The 18,315-nt window shown below is 47.3% G+C and overlaps 1 protein-coding gene across 1 annotated transcript in view; it reads right to left on the bottom strand.

Annotated features, from left to right (window-relative positions):
• The window catches only part of COBL (cordon-bleu WH2 repeat protein), a 955,089-nt gene that overhangs the window by 104,265 nt on the left and 832,509 nt on the right, over nucleotides 1-18,315 (bottom strand). The window contains exon 11 of the mRNA XM_086964957.1: nucleotides 4,117-4,441. Within this exon, the coding sequence (XP_086821083.1) occupies nucleotides 4,117-4,441 (325 nt within the window). The remainder of the gene's footprint in view (nucleotides 1-4,116; nucleotides 4,442-18,315) is intronic.

Raw genomic sequence — 18,315 nt, 5'->3', positions numbered from 1 at the left:
TAAAATGTTGGCATGTACGGATATATATGTCACTGTAGCTAAGGTCGGTCTTTTATTTAATGGCAGGTATTTCTCATGATGCCATCCGGTTCCAAAGCCACCATTCCATTTCTTCTGATTTTGGGCGAAGTGTCATGGCGACTCCCTGTGATGTCATGATCGTGTTGTCATTTCCGGTAGTGCCATCATTATAATGATTAGTGGTTTTGAAGTCTGAAACAAAACCAGTTCTGTTTGAGCACAGAATATCAACATTCGGGTTATATTCCACTTCCAACCCAGCTTACAGGCGCTTAATTTAGAAACAAACAAAACACAGGCGTTATTTCTCACATTTTCTTTGTGGAAGAGGAAGGACTTTATCTTTCGCTGACAGACTCGCTTTGGTTATTTTCCAAGAACAATGTGAGACTTTCTCTGCTATCATGTTTTACATGATGGATAAACACTGCTGGTGCCATGTTTTCACCCACAGAACAGGATATATAACCTTTCTGTTACTGCTGTTTTTGTCGAATGCGGAGCTAAAGTTACAGAACTGGTGACTTGCAAGTAGCAAAATAAAACAGTCACATCCAAAGGAAATTCGTACCCGAACTGGGTTTCTGTAACTAGCAGGCCTGGCTGCTATAACTCAGAACTGCTGACTGCTCGGAAGTCCCGAGCCAACTTCTGCTTTCAGCAGGGCCTGGAGTCGAACAAAGCACGCGCGCACACCTGCATTAACTTACCCAGCTGCAGAACACACAAAGAAACCCAAGGCAGCATTTTCAAATTAACACCTAGGGAGAAAAGACCTTTTACAAGAAAAGGCAAGCATCTGAAAGAGAAACGATTGACTATTTTAGAAGCGAGAATATCCTGGGGCGTTTTATTTTCAAGGCAAGGTAAAATTTCCCAGAATAAATTCACGAGGGGGTGGGGCCAAGCAAGAGAGGGTCAGTTGGAGGTCGGCGCTTCCTGCATAACAGCTATAAAAATATACTCGAGGAGCGCTGGAAAGGGTGCTCCCCCTGTCCCCTGGCTCCACCTTCCGACGTCGCGGATGGGGTTTCTCCCGTCTTGTGCTTGCGACGGCAACATTTCTTCCTGGAGAGACAGCCCGCTGTTAACAAGGGCCCGAGGGCTGTCAACAACAAGGCGGGCCTGCTAGACAATGATGAATATGGGCTGGTGGCTGGCTGCTGGGTGTGTGCCCTACCCCGGTGCCAGGGCCGGGAGCCGCCGCGAGCTCTTGACTGGAAGGGCAGAGCAGGCAGCTGCACGCTTCCTGGCACTCGGGGTTTACGGTATACCCTGCCCATTCCGCGCCCAGCTGCTTCTGAAAAGGCTCCGCGTGCTGATCACGTTTTAAGCTTACATTTCTTCAGTCAATAAGGGGCACAAATCGCCCCCTCCTTCTACTGCACAATGGGGCCCATTTACAAAGAAATCTGGGGTGCATAAAAACTGAGGTGATACTCTTTGCGCACTCTACATGCCTTTCTGAAGGGGTCCCAAAGCATCTACAATGGGAATTTATAGGGACTACTAAGATAATGGTTATATACAATTATAACAAATAGACTGGACTATGCAATTTTCACACTTTCGCCTATACGGGACAGAATGTTATGGGATGATTAATAAAGGCATGAAAGAGAACGGAAAATAGTCCCCTGTGGTACTACTTTACGCATTCAAACAGGCTTCAGCGAATCGGTCAGGAGTACTACACGAGTAAAGCACACCTACACAGCAAAATCTTTGTGCATTAGGCCTATAACTCATACAGCATTTGCATACAGTCCAATGGTCCCTTCTTGGCCAGGGTGTCACAGCTTGATTTTCTGGCCTCTCTTGTAAGAAGTCAATTGAATCTTTAGAAATTGCCACCCCCACAAAGGTTGTGTTAGTGCTACACAGCACAGAGTCAAGAAAAACGTTTAACATTTGTAAAAGTAAAAACAAGTTCATTGGATGCGTACAAATTGAGTAAAATTTTCATGACAACTTAAGCACTCTGAATGCATGATTAAATGCAGCAAGACCTATATAGCATGTGTCCATGCAGCAGTGCATTAAGAAATAATAGTGTGTAGATGAAGCAAAATCCCTGAGGTAAGGGGGCTGGGAAAGAAGACAGGATGTCATATTTCTTGATTTATGAAGACATATGAAAGGACATTAGAAATTATAGATGGCTGAGTTCTCAAAACCACCTTGTCTCTAAAAAAACACATATGATCCTGATCTTAGGGCACTCGAAGCTCCGTGATTTCAGAGTGACATGGTGGCTTTAAGAAAGGTTAATTTCCAAGTCAATACTTTAAAATTCGAATTTATGGAAAGTCGCAAGTTAAAGCAGAGGTGGCTGCATTAAAGTCCACAGATAATGTCACATCCCATTACTAATACAGAGATGAAAACCCTCAATGACAGAAACTACCCTATATGCTCTGATATTGGGATCATCACATCATCTTTTACATCATCCTTCAACACTTCCATATTTGAAATACCTTGGTTAGTTAGTTCTTCAGAAGTAAACTGTTAAATTCATCACTAAGCGGGATATAACACGCTCCCATACATTTCTGGAAAAAATTGCCTTAGGTCCCCTTAACAAGTTGAAGACTGTTCCTGGGCAGAGAATAGGGACTTAAGAACTATATATGTGGAGTCCAGGCAGAGGGTGCCAGCATTAGAATGCAACAAAAGAAAGAAGAAGTCCCATGCCAGGGACGAAACGCGTTGGCTGGGTCTTTTTGTCACGGAATACAGTTTGGAGAATTGGCAAAATAATAGTTTTTTTATTCAGCTCTGCATGTTCCTGAAAACTGGGAAGATTGTGATTTTAGCACAGCAAATTGTTTGTTGATGCCATTTTTAAGAGAAAAAAACCAAACACTTTTATCCAGAGCACTTTTTCGTATTTTTCTTAAGTAACTCAAAATTAAGCTACAATTTGCCTATTTTTTCTGTCCCCTCTAGGAGAATCCATGAACCCAGGGTACCTTTAGATTTCCAGGGTGTTGGAAAAAAGGACGCAAAATTAGTGTGGATACTTTATGTGGAAAAAAAATGATGGAGCCCTAAGCACAAACTACCCAAATAGCCAATAAAGGGCACGGCACTGATTGGTTGATGGAAGGGAATGCCCAGCAGTTTAATGGGTTAACAGAGGGCCCACCAAAACATAATGACACTAGTGAACACCTAGTTCTTAGTTTATGAATTAGACAACCAGTAACCATGCAATTCACAGGATGTATGACGTGACAACGCATACTGTTACCACGCATATCTTTACAACGCAGTATTTACAACGAATACCGTTACAACGCATAGCGCTTAGAGGTGCTGGATAGTGGTAAGTATAATTTTATATTCCAACTCCAGTCCCCGTGGACACTAGGGAAGGTGTTGGATATAAAATTATACTTATTCCCTATCCTAGAGCGCCCCCCAGCGCAATGCGTTGTAATGGTATGCGTGGTAATGCCTGCGTTCTAATGGTAGTGCGTTGTAAAAATTCAGTTGTAAACGTTGCATACCAATTCACAGCATGGTTAAACTACCATATGGAGCTAAACCCAAGCATTTCGTTACAGACACGCAGGGCCGGCTTTAGCGCTGGTGGTGCCCAGTGCGACAATCATTGTTGGCGCCCCCACACCCCATGACCGTCTCCTTGGATTCTTTCACTACCACCGGGTAAAAGTGCCCCTCATCTCTCCGATCATAAGTAATTGCTAAACACAGTGCCCCATCCTGAGGTCAGCGCCCCCTCCATAGGTCAGCACTCAGTGCGGCCGCATCTGTCGCACTGCCCTAAAGCTGGCCCTGCCTTAGGCACGCCCTGTGATGTGTCTTTGAAATTCCAAGAACCCTCGCTGGTCTTCTGACAATAAAAAATCATGCATTTCTCATTCACTTGATGTGCCTTATCAAACTATTATTGTAACAGTCTTTACACGCCTTAATTCTTACAGAGCTTTCAGACAGTTTCACAGTTCATTCATTTTGCTCATTTAACAATATAAATAAATCTGTCTCCAATAGAAATGGCCCTTGCAAACATTTGTAAACCCAAATATGAGATTCCGCTCAAGGTGTCGATTGTAATTAACGTACCTCTGTGGAGAGAGCCAAGAGTCGTCACTATTGACAGATATATTCCTCACGGTGCACATCTTGGCAGTGTACGTCATATCCGTTTCCGGGGTGTCCTCCTGCCTACACTGTGGTCGGTCGTGTCGCCTGGTGCTGTCACTCTGGTAATCCAGGGATGCGTTATCCGACTGGGAACTCATGGTACACGAGTCCTCTGTGGTCCCCTCTGACGCAAGGCAGCTGTTCACGGAGTTGCTTTCCTCCACCTCTGACATATCCATCATCACGTCGTCGTCATCATCATCGTCAATGTAGATGCTGCTCCCTGGCGCAACCTGCCACCCGGCTAAGCCAAGAAGAAAGAGAACAGTTGAAGCTGGCACAACCAATGACCATTTTAACGCGAACATACGTGAGAGGAGCATGACAACCCAACACAAATAGATGTAAATAATTCACCCGGGAACATTAAATGAAGGCACGTGTCCACTATTTGAGAGACTGGTTTCCATTGCTTAGGAAGATAGCCTGAATTGTTAAGCCCTCTAAACCAACAAAAACCCTTCACCTAATGGTGTGCCCTTCGTTGCCATCAAACACTGAAAGGAGAAAAGCTTGTCTTGCCTCTAAAGCCCACATTGTTTTTGATTAAGGCCCACTGGGATGCGCCGAGAAGTCTTTGGAACGAGATGTTTTTTCGTGTTTTCCTCGAAAGCTTCTTGCTCGCAAGACTTTGCATTAGAATTGTGTTGTTGTTATGGTGGAAAAGTGACTATTGAACACAATGAGTCCAATTCACAAAGTTTTTTATCCTGTTAAGTATGACTTAAATCAATAAAAGTTTGTAAATTACTTACCCAAGTATCATGTTTTTGTAATTCACTCAGGTGTATTACGCAGGTAGAAGGGTAAATGAAGCATGGATAAAATACACATAGTATGAGTAAATTATGAACTCGGACGTGCAGATTGGGTGTGTGGGCAGATACAGGGAGGGGAGTGTCAGTGGATTGGCCCGGGACATGCAATGCAACTGGGTGAACCCTGGTTCAGTAGTAACTTTCAAGGTATGAGCTGCGACATAACCACCCACCTTAGAACGAGGCGTAAGTGGCGCTGAAAATGTTGTACAGCATAATAAATTGTCCTGATTAAGCAGGACGGGTGAATAGGGTTGAATGTGTGCGACAAAACTGTTTTGGGACCATTTCCAAAAGAAACTAATGTGGGAATGAGAAATGTACCTTGCCTTAGAAGTGTTTAATGTAGGCACATGAAATTACCTATACACATCTTAGATCCTACATGGAAGAAAACTGGCCTAAATGGCCAGTCTTTGTGGGTAACATGAAGAGTGAGAGTTCAGGTCAAACATGATTTAAGCAAGGGACTGCCAGAAATATGCTTATATATACAAACAATTGTAAACTGCGCATAGATGCAGGTACATACCCTGCATGTGGTCATTTACACCTGTTTTGGTGAATCAGTGAAATGCATTGCAGGCTCTTATATCTCACTCCTGTACACCTCCTCAGCGACACCTTGTCCTAATTCTGGGTGGTGTTTGGGGCACCTGAATGGATGCAGCGGTAAAGAGCGATGCATTTTAACTCTTTAGTAATCAATATAGCTGAGTGAAGAATAAAGGCTAAAAGGAGTCAGATCCTCAGGAGAAACTGGGAACCCTGCTGAGGACGTGTTGCAAAGCTCAGGTCTCAAACGAAGCCCATGTTATGATCAGTAAATAAAGTACTGATAATTAAAGGGAAGCCAGAACAGCGTCACCTTAGGCAGTGTATCACTATTTGAATTTGTGGATGAGGTAGAAAGGGGTACAACATTTTATGCATTCATCCCTGTATTTATTTTGCTAAACTACAAATGATAAGGGTTTAGAAACTCCAGGGAGATAGCATGGTGCACCTCAAATCAATTAAAGAGGCTGCTTTTGGTTAACTCCTGACCTGCTCATGTTTCAGGGTTGAACGTGGCAGCAAGCTGCTTGTCTGTTTACTGATGTTCCCTGGCAGTATCACGTGACCAGGAAGTGACAGGCGGCAGCAGCCCACCATTAAAGCATGCCTCTCAGCCTTCTGGATCTCCAGTGAAGGTGACATTGACTGGTTGTGGTTGTGGAGGCGAGGCCACTAAAATCAACGCAGAGAACAATGCTTTGGGTAGTGGAGCACATTTTCATGCCCCAAGATCCGACTGAAGACTTTGTGGGGCAATCTACTGGCCTGGAGAGTGAAGATGGCTGCATGAAGGGTGATGCACTTCAAATGGGGGTGTACTGGGAGGCATCTGTAGCGACACATGTCTGAAGGTCGATCCCTGCAGCCGACTATCAAAATCAATGCTAAATATGTGTCCCTTGCTACACTGCTGTGGCATGCACCAAAGCTAATGTGTTGCAATGCGTGGCTTTTAGTATTGCACATTTTGCACTAATTTCCGACAAATGCTGAGTACCTTCTAAACAAGGGGGACCTGTCATTGGCAGAGGATACGTCATGCCATTAGGAGCTGAAATCGATTCCTGACAGCAACAGCAGAGCAGTTTATAGGGTTACAAATCACGATTGCAGCTCTAAGTGCGGGCATGCATCAATATTAATGTGCGGGGACGCTAAAGAAATACCATTCTGAAGGTTTGCCAGAGAGGGGCTATTCTATCTTGGGTTCATTTAAGATGTTTTAAATCTAATACAAAACAGGTTGCTAAAGGTCAGGCGGGCCTGTGGAGGTGCAGCGGCTAGAATAATGCAGTTATCCTTAGAATAGGGCGAGAAATATGTTCCGAATTAACGCTCATTTTCTGATTCTCAGAGGTGGCCCCTGCACCTGGTAATCCCTTGGAAGTGCCGTCATCAGTATTGATCAGCCGCCCATGAGGTTCCCCCTACTTTACTGTCTCCTGCCAGACCCATAAACATGAAATAGGGCGGTCTATTCCATTGCAGAGGGGAGTCCGCTCGGTCAAGGCTCCTGAGTAGAAAAATAACTTTCATAGTAGTGTTGTGCCAGCAACGGGCACCACCAGGGCAGCCAAACCATTCATGACCAGAAAAGGCGTTTCTTTCTATTTTATGTGTCAGACAGGCATGTTGTTCACTACAATTCTTCAGAAGGGAGTCAGGGGTTAGCCATTTATTCCGTCACACGATTAAGTCCTTGTAAGTAGTTTTGTAATACTCTAGATTTAGGTGTGACATCTTAAGAATTTGCCTGAATAAAACACGATTCCTTACGGATCCAATTGAACTAGCTTTTTCTTTTGTTTCTATGACCAAGCATGCCTTATTCCTGGCAATTCATGAGTGCATCTGGGGTAAGTAGCAATCTGCAGGTGAGGATCTCTGAATAAAACTCGGAAAATCAGCAGTAATTGTAATTGCAAATTGTATTTATATAGCGCTTACTTCCCCCGAAGACACGTTGAAGCACTCTGCGGCAAGTAGCGCGCTGCTCCTGAACTCAAGATGAGAGGTTAGTTTATAGTATTTATTTAAGCAATTTGTAGAGCGTGCAAATACCCGTGGGTGTCTAGGCGCTAAGGACGTAGATAGTGGTAGTAGTAGATTAGTCGTTTTATTTTCTTTTTTTCCTGCATCAGTTGTTTTAGGTATGTGCTTTTGAATTCTATGTCAGGACCGGAGGCTTCGGATTATGCTTTTCTCTCTTCGCTGTTTATTCACATAACACTACACAGCAGCCAGAAAAGCATCAGAACTTGAAAACATTTTTTGTATTCCAAACACAGGAATCATCAGAAAAACCTCATAATAACATTTCTTATAACCACAAGTCCCATCAGCCAACATTAGGTAGTCCTTTCTCAGTGTCCATAGATCCAAATATAGGGCGTCCATCTTGTGAACTCCTACTCTTTCTTCGCTGCTTCGCAGCCAGTTAAGTGCTACTTCTCCCTCTCTCTCACAGTTTGTGTCTGAAAGGGTTTTTTTCTTGTTGTTTTATATCCTATTTGTATAGATTCGTTGCTTATTTCTTTGGTGGGGTCTGTGGGGTTTTTTCCCTTCCAGGGCCCTTCCATCGCGCTGACGCCTTCGCCCCTTACGCTTTGTCCCTGTGTGTTCCGCGGTGCCGATATCACCGCTAGAGGGCGCCGTAGTGTCTCGCCTGCCCTAGCGCGGCTTCCGTCTCGCTGATTGGAGCCGCGCTGGGGAGACGAAGTCGCCGGAGCCCTGCTGCCGCCTAACCCTGACGCCCTTCTTGGGTTGTATTATCCTGTGTTTGAATGCCCCGTTGGGGTCTGTATTGGTGGTTGTGACCACGTCGACACCTTCGGGCGGATTTGAGCACCTTTTCTACATTGCTTCCGCTGGGGTGTTACACGCTCAAGCGCGCTGGGAGGCGGTGTGACCCGGTCTCTGGAGAGAGGGTCGGCGCGCTAGGAAGGCTGCTGCTGCCTTCGTGACTGCCTGGTTCCGCCGGCGTACAAAGCCCGCTAGCCTCCGGTTGGCCCATACTTGGCGGTTTGTCTACGCCATCGAAACCCTCAGATACCTATCTTTTATTGCTGCGCGTTGTGTGTGCCATGGCTGAGGGGTATTACATCGAGGAGGAGGAGTCCCACCAGTACCTCCAAGACGACAAATTTTATGCGGCTGTGGACCAGTCAATTTATCGTTGTGTGCAGGAAATTGTAGGGCCCATGGAGGACAGGCTATCAGCCCGCATTGTTGAGGAGTGCGCCAAGTTGGCGCCGGGTCTCGCGGGGGTGCCCGCCAAAGATCCCAGTCAGCCACCGGCGGCCAAGAAGGCATGTAGGGACGCGGGTCCCAGTGGCGCGCAGGGCGTGGACAAGGACGCCTTCGAGCGCCTACGGGACGCTTTTCTGGCTAAGGCGACCGTGCCTACCCCTGTGTCGCTCCCGCCTCAGGTCCCCTCGACGCCGGCGGGTACTGCCCCTCCCTCCCCATGAGGTATTTCCCCTGCGGATACGGACGACGATGATGAAGATTCCGTGCGGTCTTGGCGACCGTCCTCATCCTCGACGGAGTTGCCCAAGGACACTTCGGGCATGCTCGACCCTGATGAAATCATCCACCCACGGTCGGCTGCTTGGGCGCCTGGGGACAAGGTCGCGCAGTTTGGGGCGGGCCGCCTCCGCAAGCCCTTGGAGAAGGAGGCGCGCAGTTGCTTGAGGGGGGAGTGCCCCCGTCCGACCCTAGAAGGAAAGGTGGCTATGACACCGGAATTGGATGGGAAGATGGCCACTTTCATGGCGAAGTTTGTGAAGGACCCCCGTAAGGGGATCGACCGTTCTTGGCGCTCCTGTCAGGACAAGCTGTTGGACACCATTGGCCCCCTCACCAAGATCCTGGACATGGCCGAGGAAGCCAAGGTGTCGGGCAACGCCATATGCCCGGAGGTGTTATCCAATTGGGCGCAGCGGGCTGTCATATTCTTGGGAAACGCTAACTGCGCCCTCTCGACCGAACGGCGGCGTTCTCTCTTGATCAAACTGGACCCCAAGCTGGGAGATTTGGCCTCCTCGGAGGCAGGCGCAGTCGCGCAGGGGGGTCTCTTTGGAGAACCATTTATAAAGGAGCTAGGCAAATTTGTCTCCACTTTCACTTCACTGGACAAGGCCCAGTCCACCATCAAAAGGGTCTTCCACCAGCGTTTTTCTCGAGGGGCTGGTCGTGGCAGGGGCCTCACGACCGGCCGTGGCGGTCAGCAGCAGCCCAGTAAAGGGCAGGGCTCCGGCAGAGCTACAACTCCTCTGCAAACTACAACAACTTCTACCCGACGAGGGGTCAGCGATTCCGAGGACGTGGAAACTTCAGGAATGACTCCGGCGGCAACAATTCCCACGGTGAGTGTGATCCCTGCGGATCAGGTTGTTATTGGGGGAAGGTTGGCATGTTTCCCACAGGTCTGGGCGGCTATTACGACGGACGCATGGGTCCTTCAGACCGTGCGGGGGTTCCATCTGTTAAGAGACGTATTGCTCCCGAACGATTGGATGGTTCGCCTGGACCTCAAAGATGCGTACTTGGTGGTCCCCATCCATCCTCCTCATCGCCGTTTCCTCCAGTTTTGCAGGAAAGGCATGGTTTTCGAGTTCAAGGCCCTTCCGTTCAGGCTTTCCTCGGCCCCTTGGTGTTTTACCAAAATTCTGCACCCGGCCATAGAGACCCTGCGGAGTCAGGGGATTCGGTTGATCGTCTATCTGGATGACATTTTGCTGCTGGGCCAGGACCCGAGCAGGTTGACCGCTCATCTATCCCAGACGGTCTCCCTGTTGCAGGGTCTGGGTTTTATTGTCAACAAGGAGAAGTCAGTTTTCACGCCCACCCAAAACAATGGTGTTCTTGGGCTTCGTGGTAGATTCGGTGCACTCGACTCTCAGTCTGCCGTCCAGAAAGATGGCCAAGATCAAGCACGTACTGCGGCAGACAATCTCCAAATCGCACACCTCTCTTCGGCAGGTTGCCAGAGTGGTAGGTCTTCTCTCGTCGTCAATTCAGGCCATTTTTCCGGGCCCTCTTCATTACCGGGCCCTCCAGCGCCTCAAAACGAATCATTTGCGCAGGGGGCTCTCTTACGACCACTTGATTCCCCTGTCGGTGGAGGTCAAGGAAGAAATGTCCTGGTGGCTCGCCCACATGGAGGCGTGGAACGGCCGTGCGATCTTCGGGTCCGTTCCGGACTTGGTGATAGAGTCCGACGCCAGCAGGTCCGTTTGGGGCGCCCGCTGCGGGGATTTCTCCACAGGCGGCGCTTGGTCATCCGACGAGCAGCGGCTTCACATCAACTGCTTGGAACTTCTAGCAGGCTCCTTCGCCGTCCGTTGCTGGACCAGAGACTCGGTGAAGTCCTGTGTCCTTCTGCAAATGGACAATGTTTCGGCGGTTCGGTATGTGAACCACTTGGGAGGCCCGCAATCGCGGGCGCTGGCGGATCTGGCGAAAGACTTTTGGGACTATTGTCTCGCCCATCAGGTCTCAGTAACGGCAGAATACCTTCCGGGACAGGCCAACCAAGTGGCGGATTGGCACTCGCGATATCTGCGAGACTCCAGCCTGTGGAAGCTGGATGTTCAAATGTTCCACTGGCTGGCGACATGCTGGGGTCCTTTTTCCATAGACCTGTTCGCGTCCCGTCTAGACTTCCAGCTGCCGAGGTTTTTCAGCTGGAGGCCGGACCCTCTGGCGGAGGCGACAGATGCGTTCCTCCAGAACTGGAGTCAGGAGCGACCGTATGCCTTTCCGCCTTTCTCCATGATAGTGCGGGCCGCGGCCCAGCTTCGCCGTCAGATGGCGGACGTAGTGATGGTGACGCCCGTGTGGAGGTCGCAAGTGTGGTTTCCAGTTCTTCTGGAACTTTCCTGGGATTCTCCAATCCAACTCCCCCGGCTCCCTCGTCTTCTCCTCAATCCGGACGGGGAGCCTCACCATCTCCTCCAGGGTTCTCTCCGCCTCATGGCATGGAGGCTTTCAGGAGACGCTGGTCGCTCCCTGGCCTTTCGAACTCGGCTCAGCACCTTTTGTCCAAAGCCTGGGCAGGCAGCACTGCGAAAAGGTATAGATCGGCTTGGACCAGGTGGGTTCGTTGGTGTCTTCGACGGGATTTGGATCCCATGGTCGCAGGTCTCGTTCCCATCCTGAATTTCCTGGCGGAACTATCTACGGCCGGCTTAGCATACCGGACTATTAATACGATACGGTCTGCCATATCAGCAGCTCATGAGAAGCTGGATGGAGTGGCGGTCTGGGAACATCCCCTCGTCTGTCGACTCCTCAGAGGAGTGCGTCTTGCTTTACCACCGGAGCCACGATATTCTGTCCTGTGGGATGTTAACGTGGTGTTGACCCTTTTTCTTTCTTGGTAGCCTAACAAGTATCTCTCCTTAAAGGAATTGTCAGCTAAACTGGCGATGCTCCTCTGTTTGGTGTCATTTCGCAGGGTGTCCGACGTGCGTGCCTTAGATATCACGGCGAGAGCTTTTTCCCCGGATGGGGTTCCATTTACCGTGGGCCGCCGCACGAAATCGGCTACAAGGTCTATTTCTTTTTAAGGTCTTACCCTGCTTTTGCGGATGTCCCTAAGTTGCGTGTGGTGCAATGTTTGAAAACGTATGAGGATGTCACGACAGAACTTCGCCCTCCGGGCGAACGGCAGTTGCTCATTGCATTGCGCAAGCCTCACAAGGCTGTCTCTTCCCCCTCTATAGCCCGTTGGGTGCGTTGGGTGTTACAGGAAGCTGGTATTGATACAAAGCAGTTCGGAGCTCACTCCGCGAGGGGGGCCATGGCCTCAAAAGCGTTTGCCCTTGGGGCGCGTTTAGAAGACCTCATGCGCGCTGCGGATTGGTCTTCGGATTCCACCTTCAAGAGGTTTTATTTCAAGCCGGTGGTGGATATTGCTAGTTTGGTGGTGAACAAGCTTTGAACAAGCATAATCCGAAGCTTCCGGTCCTGACATAGAATCGAAATTTGCCTAGCTTAGTAACGGTAAGTTTCAATTCTAATTAGGACACGGAGGCGAGGATTATCCCACCCATACCTCCTGCGGAGATCCCGCCCGTACTGGAGTAAGTAATCTTTTTTCCGGATTGCAATGTGGATTCACTGTTCTCTTTGGTTGCATGTCATTGACTTGTTGCAATGCTTTCGTTGACTTGCCTTCAAGCTTAGCGGGTATGGCATGGCTCACGTTGTTCTTTTTTCCGCCAGGTAATGATGGTGCGAAACAAGATCGGTGAGACTTTGGCCTGACTCGCGACGAAGAAAGAGGAGGAGTTCACAAGATGGACGCCCTATATTTGGATCTATGGACACTGAGAAAGGACTACCTAATGTCGGCTGATGGGACTTGTGGTTATAAGAAATGTTATTATGATGTTTTTCTGATGATTCCTGTGTTTGGAATACAAAAAAAATGTTCAAGTTCTGATGCTTTTCTGGCTGCTGTGTGGTGTTATGTGAATAAACAGCGAAGAGAGAAAAGCATAATCCTCGCCTCCGTGTCCTTAATAGAATTGAAACTTACCGTTACTAAGCTAGGCAAATTTCGATTCTTGCATGTTTTGTACAGTTTAGAGAATGGATAGAATGATGAGAATAGATTTCAGAGGGGAAGTAGTAAGTTGCTTTTGTAAGAAGTGATCGTGTGTGTCTATTCGCACTTAAAACACTAAAACAAGACTAAGAGATATCTACTCTCAGAACAATATATGTGAATCAGGCCTGTAGAGAGTACTAATGAAAATAATTTTGCTACAGAGGCAAACGTTTTGTCAGAACTTGCCACTACCAATCCCTGTCACTGTAGGTAGCCACTGAATGTGAGTGAACTGCAACAACTGAGTTTACACCTTTATTTAACCACACTGGACCCTTCTTCGGGTGTTATGGATTCCCAACACTGGAGTGACCCATGCCAGTGGCCCACCCTTCACTTGCTGTAATGTTTGTCAACAATCCAGCTACATTTACTACATATGGTAGTTTACGATACGGCATTTCTAGTGACAGTCATATTATACCTACTGTGGGTCACGTGACCGTTACTTACCACACAATCACATGCTCGAGTGTTATCCTACCAATTAATAAATCATGCTCATCTTGTAACGGAAAGCCTGTCTGTGTGCGCAGATCTAACACAAAGGTTTGTTTTATGAGAAAGTGAAGCCAAGGCTTCATAAATAACAAAACATCAATTATGCTAAAGAGATTCCTGTCAGAGTACACAAGACCAATCCAAAACACTGCACTGCGGGCGGATATAAAACAATAACATGGCGGAGTCATTGTCTCAGCAACTGGACGGCAAGGCATTCATACTGCCAGGGCTTTTAATGGGCCGGGTCCTGCCAGTGGTCAGCCCCGGCATTTCTATAAAGTAGGTGCTGAGACAGGTCCCAGCGGGCTCTCCATTTTTGCCATCACCCACCCGGTGAAAAAAATCTTAACACTGCAGCAGTACCACCCTTCACAGCCTTTGATGAATAGTTCTTTCATAGTCTCATCATGTCAGAACTGAAGCATTTTCAATGTTTCAGTCGCATCGCTGTGTGCGGCTATTTTCAAAATACAGCGTTACATGACGAGCTCAGCTAGTCATCAGCATACGAGCGCCGTAGCTGATGACGAGCTGAGCTCGTCATCAGCAGCGAATCGGATATACATCGAAGCCGTTGTTGATGCTTATTTATCATATGCAACTAACAACCATTGACTATGTCAATAGTCCTGCTATTTATAGGTATAAGGGGAGAGGATGTGCCCTAACGGTTAAGGGCGGTCCAACTCAAAGCCCAGAAACCAGGTTCGAGTCTCAATAGAGACGCTCAACATATTGTGATTCTGTGCAAATCACTTAATCTCCCCGTACCTAACAAAAATGAATGTTTCCTTGAGTAACGCAACTGGTGCTCATGTAAAGCGCTCCGATACCTTAGGTTCTAATCTGTGCTGTATAAAACTACAAAAAAATGAATGTTAATTTTTCTATTATATATTTGGTAAGCACAGGTTTTTAGCTTATGTGTTTTGAGGTCATGCCATTAATGACATTGTCAACGCCTCTTTGAGAGACCCCCCTTAGTATTTTCATACCACTTAAAGCCCTGCATACTGCAAATTGAACCAATACATCTGCACCTGAAGGAGGGGTGCAGTTAGAAAGGCGAGAAGAATAAGAAGACAGTGCACTGATATAAGAAAACAATTTAAAGAAAAAAGTATCATAGATGATGGCAGCAAGGCAATGCGCAATGCAAAATGTCTGCCGCATGGTCCCCGCGAGAGGGCAGAGCCATAAGAAGAGACGGGTGGGTTCCTGGCAAGTATCCTAGCAGGGCCGGCCCAAGGCATGTGCAAACTGTGCACCTGCACAGGGCCGCCAAACCCCAGGGGCTGCCACAACGAGGATCAGATCAGAAGGATCACTGGCGGCCCCCTGGCAGGATTTGGCGGCCCCCGGGCAATGTGTGAGCATTGTTGTTTTCACTGACTCAGTTTCACTTGCCGGCCCCATCAGCACCGAGACAAACACTTCTCAGATGTACTTTCTTAAAATATCGATCCCTCTCACAGCCTCACAGAAAGATCTATTTAAATCGAGGTATACAGTTTACAAGCAGCAGTCACAAAAGAACACTGTTATTTGTTTAATTACTCGTGTAGATAATTCATCTAGCATTCAGACAGTGGATGTGAAGCTCTTACATTCAGGGATTGGAAAATTCAAAACCTGCCTGCAGTCATCTTTTAAGGACTTGTGTTACCTGCACACATGTCACTTTTTCCTCCTGTAAAGCTCCGTGTGCAACCTCATGTATTGTGTTTGTTCACAATTGTCACTTTTGCCAATTGTAACTTAACGTTTGCTTTTGTAATTTGTTCACTTGTAATTTTCTCCTCATGTTTCACTACTGTTCCTAGCAGCGCGCGTGCCATTATTTTCGCTTTTTTTTTCCAAACAGGAAGGCTTTTTTTCAAGGGCCAACAACAATTAAAAGAATGATTTGAGCGGAAAGCTAGGGCTTATGGCAAGTATAACAATGTGTGTGAATTATATGAGTGCACAAACCATAGATTGCTTAAAAACAACAAGAAAATGGCGCCTTGTTAGAACACCGCTGCTGGCATAGTTCCTTCGCCAAAACACATAACATTTCAGAGCCAACTGGATTAGGTCTTTTTGGGGGGGGGAAGGCACAGCAGATTTTTTGTAAGGACGAAAGGCTTCCTATCTTGGATCTCACTGGACGTGCTCCTTGTTGTTTTTGAAGCCCGCTGGGGTATTGGTACAGTGCCCTCTCACCAGTCTAAGGGAGACAGGCAGCTAGCTGGTGGCAGCTATAACTAGTGAGTGGAACAGGGGGGGGGCTTATTTACAATCCCCTTGCGCGACCAGTGCGTCACTTTTAATATGGGAAAAAGTGGCGCACCGGTGGCGCAAGGGGCTTGTAAATAAAATAAGCCCCAGGGTTTTTACTGGTATCCTTGGTCCATGCGGTAAGTCGTGAGGGGGTGACACCATGAGTTACCCGCACCGGGTGACACCAACCCTAGTGACGCCACTGTATATAGACATAGAAATCATAACCATATTTAGACTTGGCTCCGCCCCATCCGGACCCCCTCTTCCGGGGCCCCCTCCTACGCTCCCTGCTCAGGGCCACCATGAGCCTAGGGCCGGCCCTGATCCTAGCAACATAAGTGAACATGGAGAGAGGTCTGGGGATGCAACTATCCGTCTGCTCTTCAGCTGAGTTCCTGGCTGGAAGCCTGATAACAAAAGATGTATAATCCAACGATGCATGTCAGCTTTTCAAGACCAAAAGCAGGGTGGTATCACTACGGTACTGTGGACACCATCATCGGAGTGCAGAGGGATGATGAAGACCTGGGCAGAGAAGAGGAAACTGTTCGATACATTGTTGTATAGTGTGAGAAATGGTGCATTCTAAATCTCACTGGGGTAGTAACATTGGTGTGAACTGATCTCATGTACAGCTTAAAAGCATTTTTATGCGAAAGTTTGCTCTGGGACCTGTGCTATTCATGACATCTGCCTCTGTTACAACATGTATTCTTATACTAAAAATACTAGGCCAGGACGGTTAAGTTATAACGAGGCAGCTAATGGTGGTAGCATCACTAGGTGGCGCCAGATGTTAGAGCTGTCTGGCAAGCTCTTGGCCATAACTTATAAAGATTAAAACACCCATCCTATGAGCGCCTCTCTGCGCATAATTCCCTTTTCTCTTCTTTGAGTACAGTTTGCTCCACCTCTTCACCTTACCCTCCCTGCTTTAATCCAGCTTTTCTTTCCCTAATGGCCTCTAATTTGAACTCCGTCCTCACACATGCTCTTTTTTAGGGGTGGGCGAAGAATTCCACTCAGCCAGTGAAGTTCATGGAGTTTTGCCAGTTCTGAAAAGCTCATTTAAGTGACACAGGGCCATATGTATCAACATTCCGTTTTGCGATTCCTAAAAAGCGATTTTTAAGGAATCGCTATTTAGAAATCGCAAAATGGTATGTATGTAGAAAATCGCTTCTTTTTAGCGATTCCTTAAAATTCCATAATTGCGATTAGCAAATTGCTAATCGCAATTAAGGAATAATTTCCCATTCATTTCTATGGGCCAGGAGGCCCATAGGAATGAAGGGGAAGTTGCGAATCGCAATTTGCTAATCGCAAATTGTGAATATTTTAAAGGGTGCAGGGGTGTCTCAAGAACACCCTGCTGCACCCCTGAAAATGACATGTGTGCGCATATGGCGCACATACATGCCCTAAGGGCATGCATGAGCGTCACATGGCACCTTTTGATTTTTAAAATAATGCTTTTTTGAAAGAATTCGCAACTTACCACTAACTAGAAGTTGGTGGTAGTTTCAGATTCCTTAATGGCATTTTGGAATGTTTTTTTCCTTGATACATTGCATTTAAGGAATCGCAAAATTTGCAATTCCTTAAATGCAATCTCAAAATAAGGAATGGCAAATTTAGCGATTCCTTATTTTGCAACAAAAATGTTTCATACATACCATTTAGTGAAAATGGGTTCGCAAACGCCGGAATTCTGCGAATTTCGGCGTTTGCGAACCCATTTTGCCTTGATACATATAGCCCACAGAGCGGACTTTTAATCTCGTGTGGTTTGCGAGTTCGAGCGAGGGAAATCGCACACTAGACAACCTCCTGGCATGATTTCTGAATGAGGGCGTCCTGGCAGGTCGCTACCCTGCGCGTCGAGGAAGCAGCCACTCGAGTATATGCCCTCTGTTGTGCTGCGTGATGCAATTCATGCTGATTTTACAACGAGGGAGAAACTCCTGGTGCTACAAATCAGTGGGAACAGCACAACATACTGGACTCCGATGCCTGCGGAACTCCGCATATCGTGGCAGAGTTATTTTGGCACTTCGCGGAACTCTGTCTAGAGCGACTCCGCCCACGTCTACTCTTTTTATCTTTGGCCAACTCCAACTGAGAACCCCCTCTTCCTTTCACTACAAACCCGTCCCTCTAGCACCCCAGAAAATTCTTGCCATTGCTAAGAATCTGCAACATACTCTCTACTTCATGCCAGCTCCCTTAGTCAGGGCACAAGTCATAAAAAAATAAGTGTGGGGAAGCTGTCACTGGAAGTGACATCACAACAGGAAGTGACATCACGAAAGGTGCTGAGCTCCTCGTCCTAGAGAGGCCAAATAGTGAAGTCCA

Source organism: Lissotriton vulgaris, chromosome 4_1 (genome assembly GCF_964263255.1).
Source record: "Lissotriton vulgaris chromosome 4_1, aLisVul1.2, whole genome shotgun sequence".
In the NCBI taxonomy this organism is placed as follows: domain Eukaryota; kingdom Metazoa; phylum Chordata; class Amphibia; order Caudata; family Salamandridae; genus Lissotriton; species Lissotriton vulgaris.
This window is presented reverse-complemented; position numbering and strand designations above follow the sequence as displayed.